Raw genomic sequence first — 16,553 nt, forward strand, 5'->3', positions numbered from 1 at the left:
GGCTAAGACCACCCATGACTGGCAGTCTGCATTGCCATCAGCTGTATGCATCATGAATGCATTCAGGTTTAGATCAGCTGTCTGTGCCTTCTCCCTCATTAACATTGATAAAAGCGATGGCCTCTGCCGGGTGTGCGGCATTCCTCAGCATGCCAGCTGCAGCTCTATCTTAATGCATCCTATGGGCTTGGAGAATTAATTAGTTCTGATAGTCACCGTGTTTCAAAATGATGGCTGTCATAACCCCGCAGATAAAATTACACACCCCTAAAGTTTTCCACATTGCCCATTCAGACTCTCCATAGGCCACCGTTGGCTTCCTCAGATGTATGGCACTGGAAAGATTTAACTTGCCAGACCTTTTTCTTTAAATCTCTTTGTTACGTTCCAATTAAGTCTTTGTTAATCAAAGGCAGTATTTCCCAAATATCCCCCCCGCTTCCTCAAGCCTCCTCCTAGGCAACTTGATGGTTTGTGCCCCCCTTTCTCCCACCTACAATTAGCATTCAGACATTTCTCTTGGCAGAGGCAAAGGCTCCCTCCCCCTAGGAAGCTTTCTTCTTCTGAGCACATTTTATCTTCTCCTACCCCTCTGCAAGGTGCTTTAGCCAGTTTCCAAACAAAGAGCAAAGTGACTTTCCTCAGACATGTGGAGCCTCAAACTGTATTCAAACACCCCCAGGACACTTTTCCTGCTGTGACCGGGTCTAAAACACAAGCCACATACAGTAAAAAAAACAGTAATGCACTTATTTTCTGCTGCTTACTTTCAAATTACTGAGTAAGAACATTAAATTTAGCTCAAGACTGCCCTCACCCTCAACAGTCTCTAAGACCTCACAAACGAAGCTGATTCCCTGGGAGAGGAGCTGAGCTGCAGGTAGTGTGAGACATGCCAGAAAAGAAGTACCAGTTTTATTATGCAGAGCTCATGAATGTCCAGGCCACAATGGCTGTTCTGCTTCAAAATGGTCATATTTCTTTTTTATTTCTTCCTCTAAAATGGTACTTTTGTCATATGATTTTTTCTGAAATGACTGAGCTCTGTATGAGTCTCTGAGAGCTTATCACATGCTGTTCAGCCATCTCTGGTTGAGAGCGCTTTGCATTCAGAAAGTTTAGGGGAACAATATACAATGCAGGTCCTGTATCCAATAATCAAAATTTTTTAAAAAAGTTTATCAAAACTGTGTCGAGGACGGTGAGTGCTGCAGCCATCATGTCTGTATCTCCACAGGTTTTTGTTCACTTTTTAACTGACCTCATGCACCATATGCTTGGCTGTGAGAAAAAACAACTAGCTCATTGTTACACTGAAATAAGTTGCAGGCCAAACCATTGTTTTCAAAACCACCTACATAAACAAATCATCACATTTTCTCTCGTTGGTTGACATTTTCAGCAGAGAAACAGGAGAAACTTGGAGAGAAGCAGTAGGTGGATGAAGAAACCAAAAAGGCAGCTAGTTCACATCTGCTTAAAGGAGCATCCACTCCAGGAATGCAATAGCAGAGTGGAGGAGGAGGCTGTAACACCCTTGAGTGTATGACACAGCTCATGGTATTTGCGGTATTACAGCACACACAATGACTCTTACTTATAGTTTTCATAGGGTTGTTTGCAACCTGAAAGTTTTCAGAGGTCTGAGGGTGGCTAACAGCTGAGACAGGGAGCATCTGAGTAACCAGGATATCCCCAGAGAGGCTTGGCTGGGCTCCTCCATGTCAAACTGATCCCAGCTTTCAGGTGCATCTGTTCCCACAGTCACTGCTACTTCCACATTCCTTGTTCTCACTTCCCTCACTTGTATCAATACTATGAAAAAAAATCCAAGGGGACCAATTCAACAGACATATTTGTATTTCAATATTTGTCATTTAAGACTTCCAAAATTTTCACCTTCTTGTAGGAACCAAAGAGAACCAAGATGCCTCCATCACTTCAGCTGGACATAGAAAAAGGCAGAGCACAAAGCTAAAATTTTATATCCTGCTAAAGCCAGGAAAACGTAAGAAGAGCATGAAGGTCTCAGCTGAGCTGCATGAGCAGCAAGATAACAAGAATGTGATAGTTTGTCACCACAACTCTGAAGGAGGACAGCCTCGGAAAAATACATGGGCTAGGTAGCCAGGACAGGATACAAATACCCCAAGGGCAGGAGCTGGAGGAGGACCAAGACGAAAATTGGCACAAACATGGCTATGTGCAGGGTACAACACTGCTGGGTGAAATCACCACTGGGGACCCCAGAGGTGTGCAGATCAATCAGCACTCTGTGACCCAGACACCAGCAGGGGAAGGGGAGCAAGGACATGGGTCCCAGCCTGCAGAATCATAGAGTCAGACAATCATAGAATAGTTTGGGTTGGATGAGACCTTCAAACGTAATCTAGTCCAATCCCCCTGCAATGAGCAGGGACATCTTCAACTAGATCAGGTTGCTGGCAGTAGCCATCTCCCTGGCCAGTAGCAGGTACATTGCCATCAGCAGTGGTGCCATACTGCACAGGCTGTTTGGAGTGTTGGGGTGCCATCTTCCCATCCCCCAAATCCCCAGGGAGCCAGGTATGCCAGGTGACATATTAGCCTGTATTTCTGCTCAGCATTGGGCAGGAGCTGGCCAGACGGAGGTATAGTTAGAGCATAGCACAGTGTGTACTCAACCCCTGGGGATGAGAACAGTCCCTATCACCAAGACAAGGAAAGGGTGGCTGAGCCCTCCAGAGCAGGGCAAGCGGTCATCGTGCTGGTTAGCGGGGAGGCCCCGCTCGGACACGAAGGGGCAGGAAGGAAAGGGAAAAAGGGTTTACTTTACACAAATGCCTATACGGGAGGTAAGAGCAGATAACAAGAGAGTTGATGCATGTTGCATTTTATCTCGATCTACAGGACAGGAAAGGGACGTGCTTGATTTACAGCTCTTTTCATCACTGGGCTGTCTGAAGTGGCAACAGGCAAGAAACCCAGCTGACCTCAGGCTGCTGCAGAATCTGTGAGCTCCTGCCATCACACACGCAGGGTCCAGGCAGATGTGTTTTGCGCAGACCCTGTCCAGATAGCCTCGCTGCCCATGCTCCAACAAGGCACAGCTGCAGAAAAGGGAGGATAAGTTTTACTTGCAAACGTGCCACGAAGAATAGGATGCAACCATGGGCTATCATCACAAGGTAGAGGAGACCCTCCAGGATTCTACTCTTTTGGAGAAAAACCTGAGCCATTCCTTCCACCAGGCCAGGTTATACACTGTATGCGAAACTGAAGTAGCGTGAAAGGCCTTGACCTCCAAAAAGAGAAGCAGCAACTCTCAGGGCCATATGTACCATCAGTGTGTACGTCACGACCACTGGCTGCTATCTTGTCTGCATAAACAAGAAATGATTAACTTTCCTCATTGTATAGCAGAAAGGAACAGGATCTGATGAGCTTGCAGGAAACATCTTGCCCTGCCATCTCCTACCAGCAATTTTTCAGTTTACAGTTAGAGCACAGAAGAACGGTAAATGAATTTGTGTATTATAAATGTATCACCACTAAGTTCTTTAGGAAAACAATGCAGAATTCAAGATAATAGGTTACAACTTCATCAAGCATCACATTTGTGGTCTAAAGGTGAATGCCATCATCTAGCAATGACTACAAATAGGAATGTGGGATTAAGCACTATATTTTACCAGACTGTACTTCTGTGGATTCTTCAGTCAAAAACATACTATAGTTTTAAAATGCAACTTTGAATTAAGGCATGCTTATGGATTGCCTTAAAAAGATTGAAAATTCATGTCAGGGGCACAAAGCAAAGCTTTGTGGAAGCAGACAAACTCTTAGCTATTTAAGAAATGGGAGAGGTTGCCCTTACAAAACTGACCAGAGCAGCAGCAAAGAGCAGCACTAGAAAATAACTGAAGAACTCCAAGAAGAAAGAGAAACAATTTTGATTTGGACAACTTAAGATGTCTGTCTACGCCTCCCTCCCAATCATATGCAGGCAACATAGCCAAGTTAGTGTTCCTTTGCTTTGCTCCAGGAAATCAGTCAAAATTATTTAGTAAAATATATATATATATATATATATTATTTTTTTTTTAAATCCCCTTTTTATTGGCTAACCAAAGCTAGAGGATGTTCTTTTGGCCTCCTGATATAAAGTCAGTACTATTATGTTTCTCCCAGAACCACATTCATGGGATCCATCCTTACGTTATTCGGGCTGACAAGCCAACTTCCAGAGACCCTTTGCTCTGCCTTAGATCAGTTGAATAACTGTAACGATAACAAGCACCAGTCCCCTATCCATGCCCACCTAAAAGCAGAAAACATCTTCTGTCACAACAGTTCAGTGTCCTTGGTTTTGCACTGTCAACAGAGAGGGATAAATGCACAGAGCCCCATCAGGATATCCTGTCATTCAGTTCGGAACAGTTTATTCAGCTTTGCAGTGAAAACTTTCAGCAAAGACCCTGCATTTTGGAATTTATCCTGCCTGCAGGCAAGCTTCACATGGTGTATCCTTCACTCATTTTCCTTCAGGAAGACAAGAGTCCTGTTAAACTATTTGCCTAAGAATGCAAAAGAAATAGCAGCTCTAACAATCTCTTTACGTCAGAATTTTAGTTCTCATGTCTGGAGTGCTCTGAAGGAATAAAAAAAAATAAAATCCTTCACAATGGAAAACAATCCAGTTGTTTTATTATTTTTGGCATTTTTGGCTGCAGCGAAACCGTGTTTGACATCACAAGTCTCAGATGAGGTAAGCAGCAGCTTTCTATTTAAGTAATTATTATATGCCTGTATTAAACTATAGGACTGGGGGTTGTTTTACTGTTATAAAGAGATTAGTTATCTTAGAGAAGTACCTTATAGAAGAAAACCCCACTTTAACAGTCACTGGTGTACATGACACCGGATTATAAACTCAGAGCTCTGCAATTCTGTCCTCTGAAACAACAGAAATGCTTCTGTTTATTCCACAGGAGAATTTGGCTCAAAGGATATGCCATGAGTACACTGAGAAAGTGTCTAAAAATGGCAAACCTGGCAATAGACTGTAGCTGACACATTCATCAAAAGCAACAAAAGAAAACATTTAGCATTTCTGACAAGTCAGAAGCTGGAAGCAAAAAAATTTCCACAGTGAAAATTATCCACTCTACTAACCACAAGGAGGAAAAGCTATTTCAGATAGGTGGGAAAAAATCTAGGGAATTGAGCTATTGGAAGCAATCGTCTGAAGTTATAAGTTGGAGATTTGTAGACTTTGGGGAAGTGTACAAATCCTATGGATCTGTGGAATATCACAAAATCTGTTTTCACCACCCTCGTAGAGAGGCAGAAAATGTTGGGTTACAAATCTGAACCAAGAGTTCAACAGTGAGACATTCACTTGTTTAAACTGTCTCACAATGGGAGGCTTTAAATTACTGTGTTCTGGAGAAAAAATACTTGCAAAATAGGAAACAAAAGGACAGGAAGAAATTGGGAGGGGTGGACAAAGCCACTCAGAGAGGTTACTTTGTTTGTTTGTTTTAAAAGGAAAAAAATATACTTTGAAGAGTACAAAGAGTACACTGGGAAATGTGTAAAACTGTTCTATCTCTAAAAAAAAACAACCACTAACAAAGCACTTTCCTTTCATTTTCCTAACAGCAAAAAGGGGAAATGAGGAAATGAAAGTGGAAATCATCCTACCAGTCTAAAACAAGCATTTTTTTATAGCTGATAGTAAGGAAAGTGTATAACCTATTTTTATTTAGATTTTATATTTTCAAAATGTCTTTGAAATTTTCTTGTTCCAAAAATGAAATTTTGTGGGGTGTCATTTTGATGGCAAGTGCTGCAGTGAGATAATTTCAGCTGCTCCTACCAACAGCTTTTTCACTTCTGAATGTTAGTATCCTATAAGCGCAGCAGTTTATCCAGAGTCTTAATGGCTTAGCCCAAGCACCTGCAAGGAGCAGGCTTCAGTAGCATACTTGGTTAAAGACTCAGCAAAATCAGCCAACATTCTGAGTTTATGATTCTTTAACATTAACAGTACTGATTTGACTTGGTGGAAATTCTCAGAGGAATGAGATGTGCCCAGACTGCATATTTGTGCTGTGCTGGTTCTTGCTCTGCTGCATGAGCCATCTCCCATTAAGGATGGGTTGTTAAGGTGGCTGCACTGGTGCTGAGCACCAGGGTTTTGAAAAGCCTGAAGTGTTCAAAACTTCCCTTGTGTTGGTGCCTCATAAGGTGGTTTGGGGTGAGAAGCAAGGTGCAGAGATGCTCTGGTTTGAGTTTTTGGTAGCCGCCTTGGTAATAAAGCTCAAAGAGCCAGGTCAGACGAGTGCCCGCCAGCATCATGCTTTGCTGAGAGGGCAGGGAGGCTGCTCCCAGCAGGCCACTGCTCGCCACTGCTTTGCCAAGTGTCTGATTGAGCTGTATCCACATTATACCCTCATCTGGAACATGGTCTCATTTTTATTTCAAACACACCTGAAATGCATCTGCGCAACAGTAAGAGGTTTCACTACCCAAAGACTTGAATGTTACTCAATCAGATTTCAACAGTACATTTATAAAGACCAAAATTTGACAACTAAATAGGTGTTGAAATGTACTTATAACTGGGTGATGAATATTAAGCTGAGTCCCTCAGAGCTCATGCAAGTTAATCTTCTTATCAGTGTCTATGATACAGCCTCACAATCTTCACTACTGAAATAAATATGCTATTGTCACAAATAGTGAAGAAAGAATAACTAACAAGGGGAGAAACCTCTGGGATGTGGGCTTCATGCAGGACTACCAGACGGTAGCACACATAGAAATCCTGCCCAAGGTGCTAGTGTATCCACCCAGGCCAAATGTGAGCTTCTGCAATGAGGCTGCAACACCCCACATGTGCCCCAGAAGGTCCAGTACTACCTGGACAGCACAGGATTGCACGTGCACATGTGTTGCTTGGGAATCCCTGGACAGAAATACTGGAAGATATCCATTGAGCAACACATGACAGCACTGCAACAGGCCCCATCCTTTGAAGTGATGGCTTGGAATAGACAAGTATTAACATATTGAAATATTTTCAAACAGATGATGCTGCTAGAACTGGCCCCTACATACATGCACACACGCACACACAGTTGAGAGGTACAGTTTTTTGAGATAAACCTTAAGCATGTCCTCACATTGGCAATGATTCAGAAGTTGCCTTAATTGACTAGTTGGCTGCTTAATTAAAATCCCATTCAGAGAGTTCACTTCAATTCTATTGTGTCAGACAGGAAGCATGTCATGCTCGATATTGCTTGAGTGGGTTAAGACCACCTAAATGGGTCCATACTTAGAGCACAGTGGATAAATCATTATCTTGGAATAGAAAATGGAGCAATTTAGAGTACTTCCTCTCCAAGAATGATGATTTCATTCATTACTATATGTTGGTTTTTAAAGACCATATTTGACATCAGATCTTTTCTCACCCTTTGTGAATTATGAACTTACTTCTACAAACACTCAGAAAGAAGACAAAGTTAACATTAGATAGAGTTCAGCAAAGACTTTTTGCTTTAAAATACCTCAACTGTTTAAGTAGTAGGAAATAGGCACTATTTTTGGTATACAGTCATTTTCAAATCTATGATTTTACAACCAAAAAATACAATATCACTGCTGTAACAACACCCTAAACCTTTTCTCCCTTTTGCCACCTTCTCAAGGCATTTGTCAGATTTGCATTCTTGAAACTGGGACCTCCACAACAAGGGATACAAGCCCTTGGCAGTTGATCTGGAGGACTATGGCCAGGTTTCCCAAGCCAGGCTGGTTCATTCTGTGGCTTTCCCTAGGTAAAAAAAGAAAGAGAGAGAAAAAAAAAGGGAGCCTGCACTTCTCAGTGTGCTCTAGTGGGGTCAGGCCCTTAACTTCTGCCAGATTTCAATGCAAAACTAGACATCATTCTTTTGTGTCAATTTAAAAATATCAGGTGTAGTCCTTTAGTTCGATACAGTGGTGCTGATAATATGAAACTTGCCTTTTGATACGACCAAAGACTTGAGCTGTGCTCTGTGTGCATGGAGCCACGAGCAACTTCCTTCACACCTTACATTTAATTTTGCCATTGAATGGAGAAGGCACTTGCCAGCACTTCTTGTTCTTGATTCTTGCCTTGGGTTTGTGAAACAACTTCAGAACTAAAGGTTGATGCTGTCTTGATAGCCTGTCTGCACTTAGCATTTGTTGATACAGTATTCCCAGAAAAGCTGTGACACTTAGAAGCATTTATCCTGCAGTGGTTAGACATATTTTGTGCAAACAAGACTACTGCAAAGCCTTAATATGTGGTCTATTACTTTGTTTACCTCTAGAGCTGGGAGCTCCTGCTGAACTGACAGAGCTTGTGTCTGTGAGTGAGAATAAAGACAGGTTAATTTTGTCACTTTTCAGCAATCACGCTGAGGGTGGAATTAAACCAATGCAGAGAATTTTTTCCTTCTTTTTAATTCATCTTTTACTATTACAGATGAAGAAGCAGTGTGATCAAAAGCTGCTCCTTCGAATGAAAACTGAATGTGTACCTTGCTCTTTAAATCTCGAAACTCGGTGCCCGGCTGGTTACACCAAAATTACTAATGGGACTGGCATACCAGACTGCAGGTACCCCTTCTGTTTGTGCTTTTTACCATGAATATTGGTCTCCATTAAATACAAAATGTTCATTCTTACTACAAATATTCTATTAGAATTCAATTTTCTTAAGAAACGTGGCTTCACTAACTCCAGAACTCAAGCTTCACTCAGAGGATTTAAGCCTAAAGTTAATGAGCAAACAATATGAGGGATATGAGGAAAATAAACATTGCTATCAATGGCCTAAAAGATTTTCTTTTGAGCAATATCAGAAAATCACTTCCTTTTTTATTCTGCATACTTGATATTTATATATCATTCATATAATTTATTATATATGAAACAGATAGGGGTGGGGGAAGGGCAGGAAAAATTTGAAGCCTTTCTTTCAGATTAAAAAAAGAAAAGCAGTATTTTAGGGAAAATGTAAATAACTATTTTAAGCTCACTTAGCATTTAAAAGATCTTTGATATTAACTATTTCTTAAAAAGCTATTTCAAATAAAAAATTAGAGAAAATTGCTGTGTTTAAGTTGCATAAATGAAAAAAATATATATACTATGCAAAAGAAACAGTCCCAAGGATCTTTGTAGACATAAATGTGCAATGTATGTTTTAATGAAGAAAAAACAGATCAGTACAACTAAGCTTAAACTGCTTTTATCTGACATCAAAAGGAGAAAAGGTTAAGAATTTCATTTTTCCCCATAGGAGACTTTTAAGTACTCTAAAGCAGCCCCAACTTCTTTTCCTCAGGTATTACCTAGAAATTAAAACACACACACTTTCTTTTCCTGGATGTCGGCATCATTGCATGAAGGAATTTGAACAACCTGAGTGCTGCCAGGGGCACTGGGGCCCAGACTGCATGGGTAAGCTCAGTCTTGTTTGTTTGTTGGTTTTGACAGAGTTTGAGTCAAAGTAAAGCAGTGATTTTTCTTGTTCCCAGAACTATTTCCATAAGAAGTTTGCTCATCGGAGCTTATTATAGGAGTGGAAATAAACAGCAGTTTTCAGGCAAAACACAGAGGTTTTGGAGAAAAAAAAGCATGTTCAAAGTTTCATTTAAAAAGAAAGAATAATAGAAAAACTCCAAAAACTCGGGGAACCACCTTGGGTTTGAGATTTTCAAAACAAATCATTTTAGTGAATGTCTGCAAAATGACTTTTCACTTGGGAGGATCCCCACAATGGATTTTAAAGTTAAAGTTTTCAAACCACAAGTTTCAGTGTTTCATTTTAGGTCAGAAATACCCTCACCTGAGCCTGAAATAATTTCCAAATCTCTTTAATTCTTTACTTTTTGATGCAAGGAGGGTCTTTTCTTTCAGCCCAAATTGAAAGAGTTTTTCCCTCCAAGTTATTTGAACTGCCAGTGAAAGCTAAAGGCCTTTAGTGAAGCAGGGGCAATGAGGAGTGCCTCTCCTGCTGCCCCTTCCCCAGTAAAGACCTTTCAGCATCCTCACACAAATGCATCAAACCAGGCTGCTGAGGTCGGCATCAAGATCTGCAGAGGAACTTTTCCCACCCAGACAGAGCATTTCCTCCTTTAGCTAATGGGGTCAAGGTCTGGTTCAATGTCTGTGAAATACTTTTCTGCACAAAACTGATTTTAAAAAAAATAATTTTAACATGACCTGAACTATGATGTAGATACCAATCATTTATCTGCAAAAGCAAAATAGCCAAACTCCAACTCACAGTTCTATAGAAAAGACAGATGAATAGCTGAGTACATAGTGTGTGGTCCTGCCTTCTTCTGAAGATGACCATTTGTGTGGTGATTTACCACTTTTCCAGCAAATGCAGCATCAGTGCCTAGTAGGAGGAAGGCAACATTACATGTGACTGTCATCCCATGCTTCAGGGTATTCTGGGAAGCCACAGAAGAGGCATTGGTGTTTGTGTTGGATACTAGGAAAAGATTCTTCACCCAGAGGGTGGTGGAGCACTGGAACAGGCGCCCAAGGGAGGTGTCATGGCCCCAAGCCTGACAGTGTTCAAGAAGAGACTGGACAAGCCCTCAGACACATGGTGTGAATTTTGGAGTTGTCCAATGCAGGGACAGCAGTTAGACTCAATGATCCTTGTGGGTCCCTTCCAACTCAGGACATTCTGTGATTCTATGATAGAGGGGGACAGAGCTCGCTGCCCTTAAGCCAAGGCCCTGCCTGCACTGCTGCAGGCAGGAGGCTGCAGAGGTGAAGAAGCCATCTCTTTCTTTGGACAAACTTCCTGGCCCCAAAATGCAAAGGAATCAAGGTCTCAGCATTGTTTCTGCTGTAATTTGGAGGAAGAAAATAGCTCTTTGCATTATCTCAATCTCTCTAAGAACATACGATGTGCCTTGAAGTGTTTGGAGGAAAGCGGGTCCTTCCTGAGGCCAAAAAAAACCCTGAGTAGGGGTTACTCAACACTAAGCATCTGATAGTAATGACAAAATTAGGTCTTAAATAGCACTCCAACTTCCTTAAAAGATAGTGCATGCTGAAATACACAATGGGAGTGGAAGATGTTTTGTCCCCTTCCCTCCCCATGAAGCACCCTGAGACAATGAGCTGCACGGCATCCCTCTGTAAAAGACATCAAGGAAAAAGGGAAAAGTACTCTATGGAAAAGGTCCAAGGGAAAAGAGCACAGCCTTTTAACACTGCCAGTATCATCCAGCCACAGATGTCAAAGCTGGTGGAGCTCAGATGCCTCAGATGTGTAACTGATGGGCATCAGTGGGAGCTACTCCCTAACCCAGCTCAGCCTTCCACTCTGGGCAAATATTTGGATGGCTCTAAAGAAAAGCCTGGGTACAAACCGAAAGGTGCATGGTATGAACAACTGAGTAGAAGGCGCTGTAAGAATAAAGGAAAAAGTAAAAACTGAACAAAAAGAAAAAAAGACAAGAGGAAAGATAATAAGCATAATTCCATCAAATTATGTGGTCCAAAATACAGCTTTACAAGCTCTGCCCCCTGCTTCAGCCTGCAAGGTGTCAGGTGAAGAGAAGTAATCCAAGAGTCACTATTTGAAAACATGTAGGAAGTGCTGAATTAAACTCTATGAGCCAAAAAAAAAGCAGATAGATTTCAACTCTTTTTGCCTAGGTATAAAGATTTGGCTCGCAGCCCCGCGAGCCAGGGGAAGTGCTTTATCTGCCTGACCAAACTTCCACAGCAATGTGGCAATTTTGCTAAACTTCTGATAAACTGTCCCTTGGTGGTGGTATCAAAACAAAAGACAAGAGGCAGTGAAGACAAGGGAAAGGGTAATGAATATCAACTGCAAAAAAAAAAAAAAGCATTTTGTCAACAATTTTAAAGCATCCTTTCTTAGAAATTATACCATAAACTCTGAGTATTTTCTATCTTTGCATATTAAGTAAAATCACAGTGCAGTTAAATTTGTTTCTATTCAGACCAAATATTAAACAGTTTGCACCAGTGTGAGTCCTAAAGATGACATTTAGTTATCACGCAGTACCCAGAAAACAAGATTTGCTTAAAACCAGTTTAAAGTATATGCATCTATTACTTTACCTCACTTCCACTTATTCTATCTCAACTCTTAATAAATCTTTTTTATTTCAGTATGTATTAAATAAACTGCACTAAAATGTTCATCTCTAAATTTCTTGTTTTTTCTCATAAAAAGCTCACTTAGATCCAACAGACCTCAGAAACTCATAATTAAGGAATACTGATGAATTGATATAAATCCCAAGCCCTCACTAAAATTAGATGTATACATATATACATCCATTTATTTGCTCATCACTCTACAAAATCAAATTAATTTTCATGAAAACTTCCATATCACCTAAACACTCTAAACCAGGATTAAATTACTCAGTGGGAGCATAAATCCCGTGCTACCCACCTTAGCTGACACACAACAAACTGAGACTCTTTATAAGCAATAAATCTACCACTAAGGTACAGCAGAAAACCTATGAGGACAGTTCAAATTTGCAATATTTAAATACCACCTGCATCAGGATTATGATTCCTAATGAGAAGGGACTTAGTAAATCATTTCCACAGAGAGGCATCACAACTATAAAAGTGTATCTCTTATAGGGGGAAAAAAGTACAGAATAATCTGACTAAAAACATGCATTTCCTTCTACTAAAAATTGGAATATTGAAAAATTTCAGTCAAAAATTAAATTATTTTGATTTGGAAATGCAGTTATTGTTTCTTAGCCTCTCCTGATGTCTGGGGGTTTTGATCAGACTCTGTCTCACCTGCATTACCACTGCCTGTAATCATGTTTGAGCACCAGAGGATCTGAAGAGCATAGCATATCAATGGCACACACGTTTTACTAGTGTCCACAGCCCATTGGGCAGAAGTGGGTTATGAGATACCCAAACTTCAATTTCCTAGATCATTGGAATCAAATATCACTGTCTTATGGAAGGTAGCAGGTAAAATGAAAAACTTTCCACAAAAAAAGTAAATGCAATTTGTGGGGAAAATAAAAAGGCTTATTCAAACTCTAATTTAACATCAAATATAATTCTGATAGCAAATTCTCAGTCGGAGTTGTGTTAACAAATAGAAGAAGCAGTCAGGCAAACTCATATAAAAAAATATAACAGTTTAGAGTGTCTGCAGAAAGAGGTGGATCAGCAGGGACAAAATCAATATGGTACTTTAGAATGAGAAAACTATTTTTTGTACAATCTATCGATTACAGTCACTAGCTTAAGTTCTAGTACTAGAGAAGGTGCTGGTCTCTACTGAAACCAAGATTTTCATGAGAAGACTTGAGCAGCTGCAAAATAGCAGCAGTGACTGGAGGTTCTTATGTGGCCCAAAACCCTGCAGCCTCCAGGCTTGTCACCCCTAATGTCCAAGGGCAACAGAAGGGTCAGAGCAAGCCGACTGATGGCTTTAACATTGTCATTTCTAGCCTGCCCAGGAGGAGCTGCATCACCGTGCAACAGGAGAGGACGCTGCTCCCAGGGTATAAACGGGGATGGAACGTGCACCTGTCAGGTATGTCTCTTCTTTTAAATGAAAAAAATACAACAATAGCGTGTAAGCTCTGCTGAGAAATAATACCTGTTATGCTGTATAAATACATTAAAGAAAATATTTTAGAAATAGCAGAGGTTATCTTCTTGGTGTTCATTTTTGGTTTGGTTTGCACTAATCTTCACAGTATTATTTCTACAGACTCAAACATGTTTGGGTGATATTATTAAGGAACTCTTCTATCTCATCTCCCTGAAACAGGTGGTTTGAGTTCCTCATTTTTTTAAGAGCATGTTATTACTTATGACCTTTTTCCCCTAATTGTAAAGGACTTATACTTGGGTCTAATACTCTCAGTACAATATTCCTGTGCTGAGAATGCAATGTGCAGTGCTTAATAACTCCAACAAATCTTTTCTACTTCCCCCTCTACTGGTTAATCTTTCCATTACATCAAAAGGACATCTGGGGACATGTAAAAAAGACACAGAGAGAGAAGTAGTCAGAAAATACAACTTAACTAACTGTAAGAATGATTTGGGCATTAGGCTTGATCACTTTTTAACTTGACATTCAAAACATCTGATTTGAGCTGAAGTCTTACGGGCTAAAAATTTGCATTTAAAATTAAAAAAAAAAAAAAGACAGGGAGAGGAAAAATAATCATTCTAGATCACAGTAGTTATTTCTGATTTGCTGACTGAACCTTCTATGTTGTTTTCTTTTGGAAGCTAAAGATGCTGTTTTCAGGCTGCTAAGCATAGATCTATCTATATAGATATAGGTGAGAAACTCATGTTTTTATTTCGATCCTGTAATTTACAGAAAGGTTTTGGTGGGACGGCCTGTGAAAAATGTGCTGAAGATAATTTATTTGGCCCTCACTGCACATCAGGTGAGTTTGAGGTTTCTTAACTGGAGTGGTGACAGCAGTGTGAGTGAAAGCTGTCTTCAGACACTACCAAATCCCAGCGAAATGGGTAGAGGGTCTAAAGGTTTCCCATCAGGAGCTGCTGTCTGCTTCAGGGAACACAACGGGGAAAGTATAATAGATAGGCATCGACACATTTCCTCATTCACAGTGGGGCTGGATTCAGCTCAGGACTGTACAGACAACACTCTCAGTGTAGCACAACAAAAATATCTTGATCTTATCTTAAATATCTTTGTTATAGCCAACAGTCAAATAAATTAAGGATTAGAATCATCTGCGTGCTCCTGCAGGTATGCCTCTCTGATAGCCACTTACCATGTTATCCACTTTTCAACCTAAATCATGCATTAGCATTTATTTTCCCTAAATACAGGAGGTTGTTATGGTACTTAACATATTGGGCGGGAACATACAAACGCTTAATTTGTAGTGGCTTACAGCTTTTTTATATGCTTTTTAAACCCATGTACAAACTGGAGCTTCTGCATTAAGGCACAAAATACTCATGTGGTATTTAAATCAGTATACTGGACCCAAAAAAGGCCATTCCAAATCAGGCCAAAAGTCATAGTTTAGCATCCCCTGTTGGAGATCCATCTTGCATAAATCATCTGCCTTGCCTCTGAGTACAGTTCTGCTTTTGCTCTCCACAATATTCTGTGCCAAGGAGCTCCATAATTTGATCAAAAGTGTGGGGGAAAAAAAATTGGTTTAGTTTTCATTTTTGGCTGGTAGATCCTTCCACTGGTTGGCCATACTTCTATTAGGGGAAACAGGACATTGAGGGAGGAAACAGAGCTATGTGCAGTATTTAAAATGTATATGGATCGCAAGTGTACACATTCATATATTTTCCAGTTTTGCCTGTTTCTTAGTGTTTTCTAGTATTTTATTTACTTTCCTGAGCCCTGCTGAGCATTAACCAAAAACATCAGAAAGCTGCCTAAAAAAAAATATATTAAGAAACGTCTCTTTCTTAAGTGGTAATAGTTGTTTATCTGTAACTAAAAATCTTTTTGTTCCCTCAAGATCTACAAGCAGTTACTTATGAAAAGAGTCACGAATGGTCTCACTTCAAACGATCTGTATTGGCCTTTCCATGCTCACTCTACACCACTGCTGACGCAAGGGCCCTTTTTTTCCACCAGTTGTCCACTGGATGCCAGTGTTGATACACAGAAATTTAACTGAGCCAACATTTTCATGAAAATAGGGTACTTGAATGAATTCAATATTGTAAATGTAATTATTTTCCGAGCAGCTACCAGAGGACTCAACAGCATATTAATTTAAGCAATATTTTACACTTCAGTTTTCAGATATTTGAGCTTCTCCAGGTTTTCCAAGCACCTATAAATACTGTGCATTTGTGACTAACTGCTTTTCAGCACTACCTCAGATGTTCCTGGGTTTTATATTAGGACTAGTAACATAGGCAGAATGTCACTAACTAATTAGTGTAGGTGATTTGCATGAACACAGGATATGTTTCTAAAGGGAAGAGGACACACTACATCACTGCAGCTTAAACATGAAGTCACCGATACAAGTCTGTACATCTTAGAAGATTTTCCAAGTGTAACTCTGAATGGCCTTTTTTAAAAACGTCGTTACCATAATTGACACAGTTATAACCATAAAGCTTTTTAAGTATACTTAAGGCTTCCAAAGCCACTTACAAAGTGTCTCATAGTTTCCTGGACTCTGAATACAACAACTTGTGTTCATATTGCCACAAGGTTTATAACCAGAAATGACAGAATATAGGAAGAGGACCAGAAAAAAGCCTGACCTACACAGTGATTAATTTTCCTTTTAACTAAATAAATTCTGTTTAGGAGAAAAAAAAAAAAGTCACTAAACTCATCTCTTCTGGAGGTGTTTGAGAGGCAAACAGAATTAAAGGAAAAATGAGCAATTTGTAACAGTTACAAAAATTCAATTTTGGCTCAAGATTGTATGTCAAATTTCACAAGTTTTATGGTATTAGCAGCTAGTAAGTTTGGTGTTCATAGTGTGTGTCCTGAAGATTTT

The 16,553-nt window shown here is 40.1% G+C and overlaps 1 protein-coding gene across 1 annotated transcript in view; it reads left to right on the plus strand.

Moving 5' to 3' along the window:
- The first annotated feature begins 4,468 nt into the window (after nt 1-4,468).
- STAB2 (stabilin 2) overlaps nt 4,469-16,553 on the plus strand; it is an 87,017-nt gene continuing 74,932 nt past the window's right edge. Inside the window, exons 1-5 of the mRNA XM_082066674.1 lie at nt 4,469-4,747; nt 8,504-8,637; nt 9,368-9,483; nt 13,521-13,606; nt 14,411-14,480. Coding sequence (XP_081922800.1) covers nt 4,664-4,747; nt 8,504-8,637; nt 9,368-9,483; nt 13,521-13,606; nt 14,411-14,480 — 490 coding nt within the window. The 5' untranslated portion in view covers nt 4,469-4,663. The remainder of the gene's footprint in view (nt 4,748-8,503; nt 8,638-9,367; nt 9,484-13,520; nt 13,607-14,410; nt 14,481-16,553) is intronic.

Source organism: Streptopelia decaocto (genome assembly GCF_964273445.1).
Source record: "Streptopelia decaocto genome assembly, chromosome: 1".
Classification (NCBI taxonomy): domain Eukaryota; kingdom Metazoa; phylum Chordata; class Aves; order Columbiformes; family Columbidae; genus Streptopelia; species Streptopelia decaocto.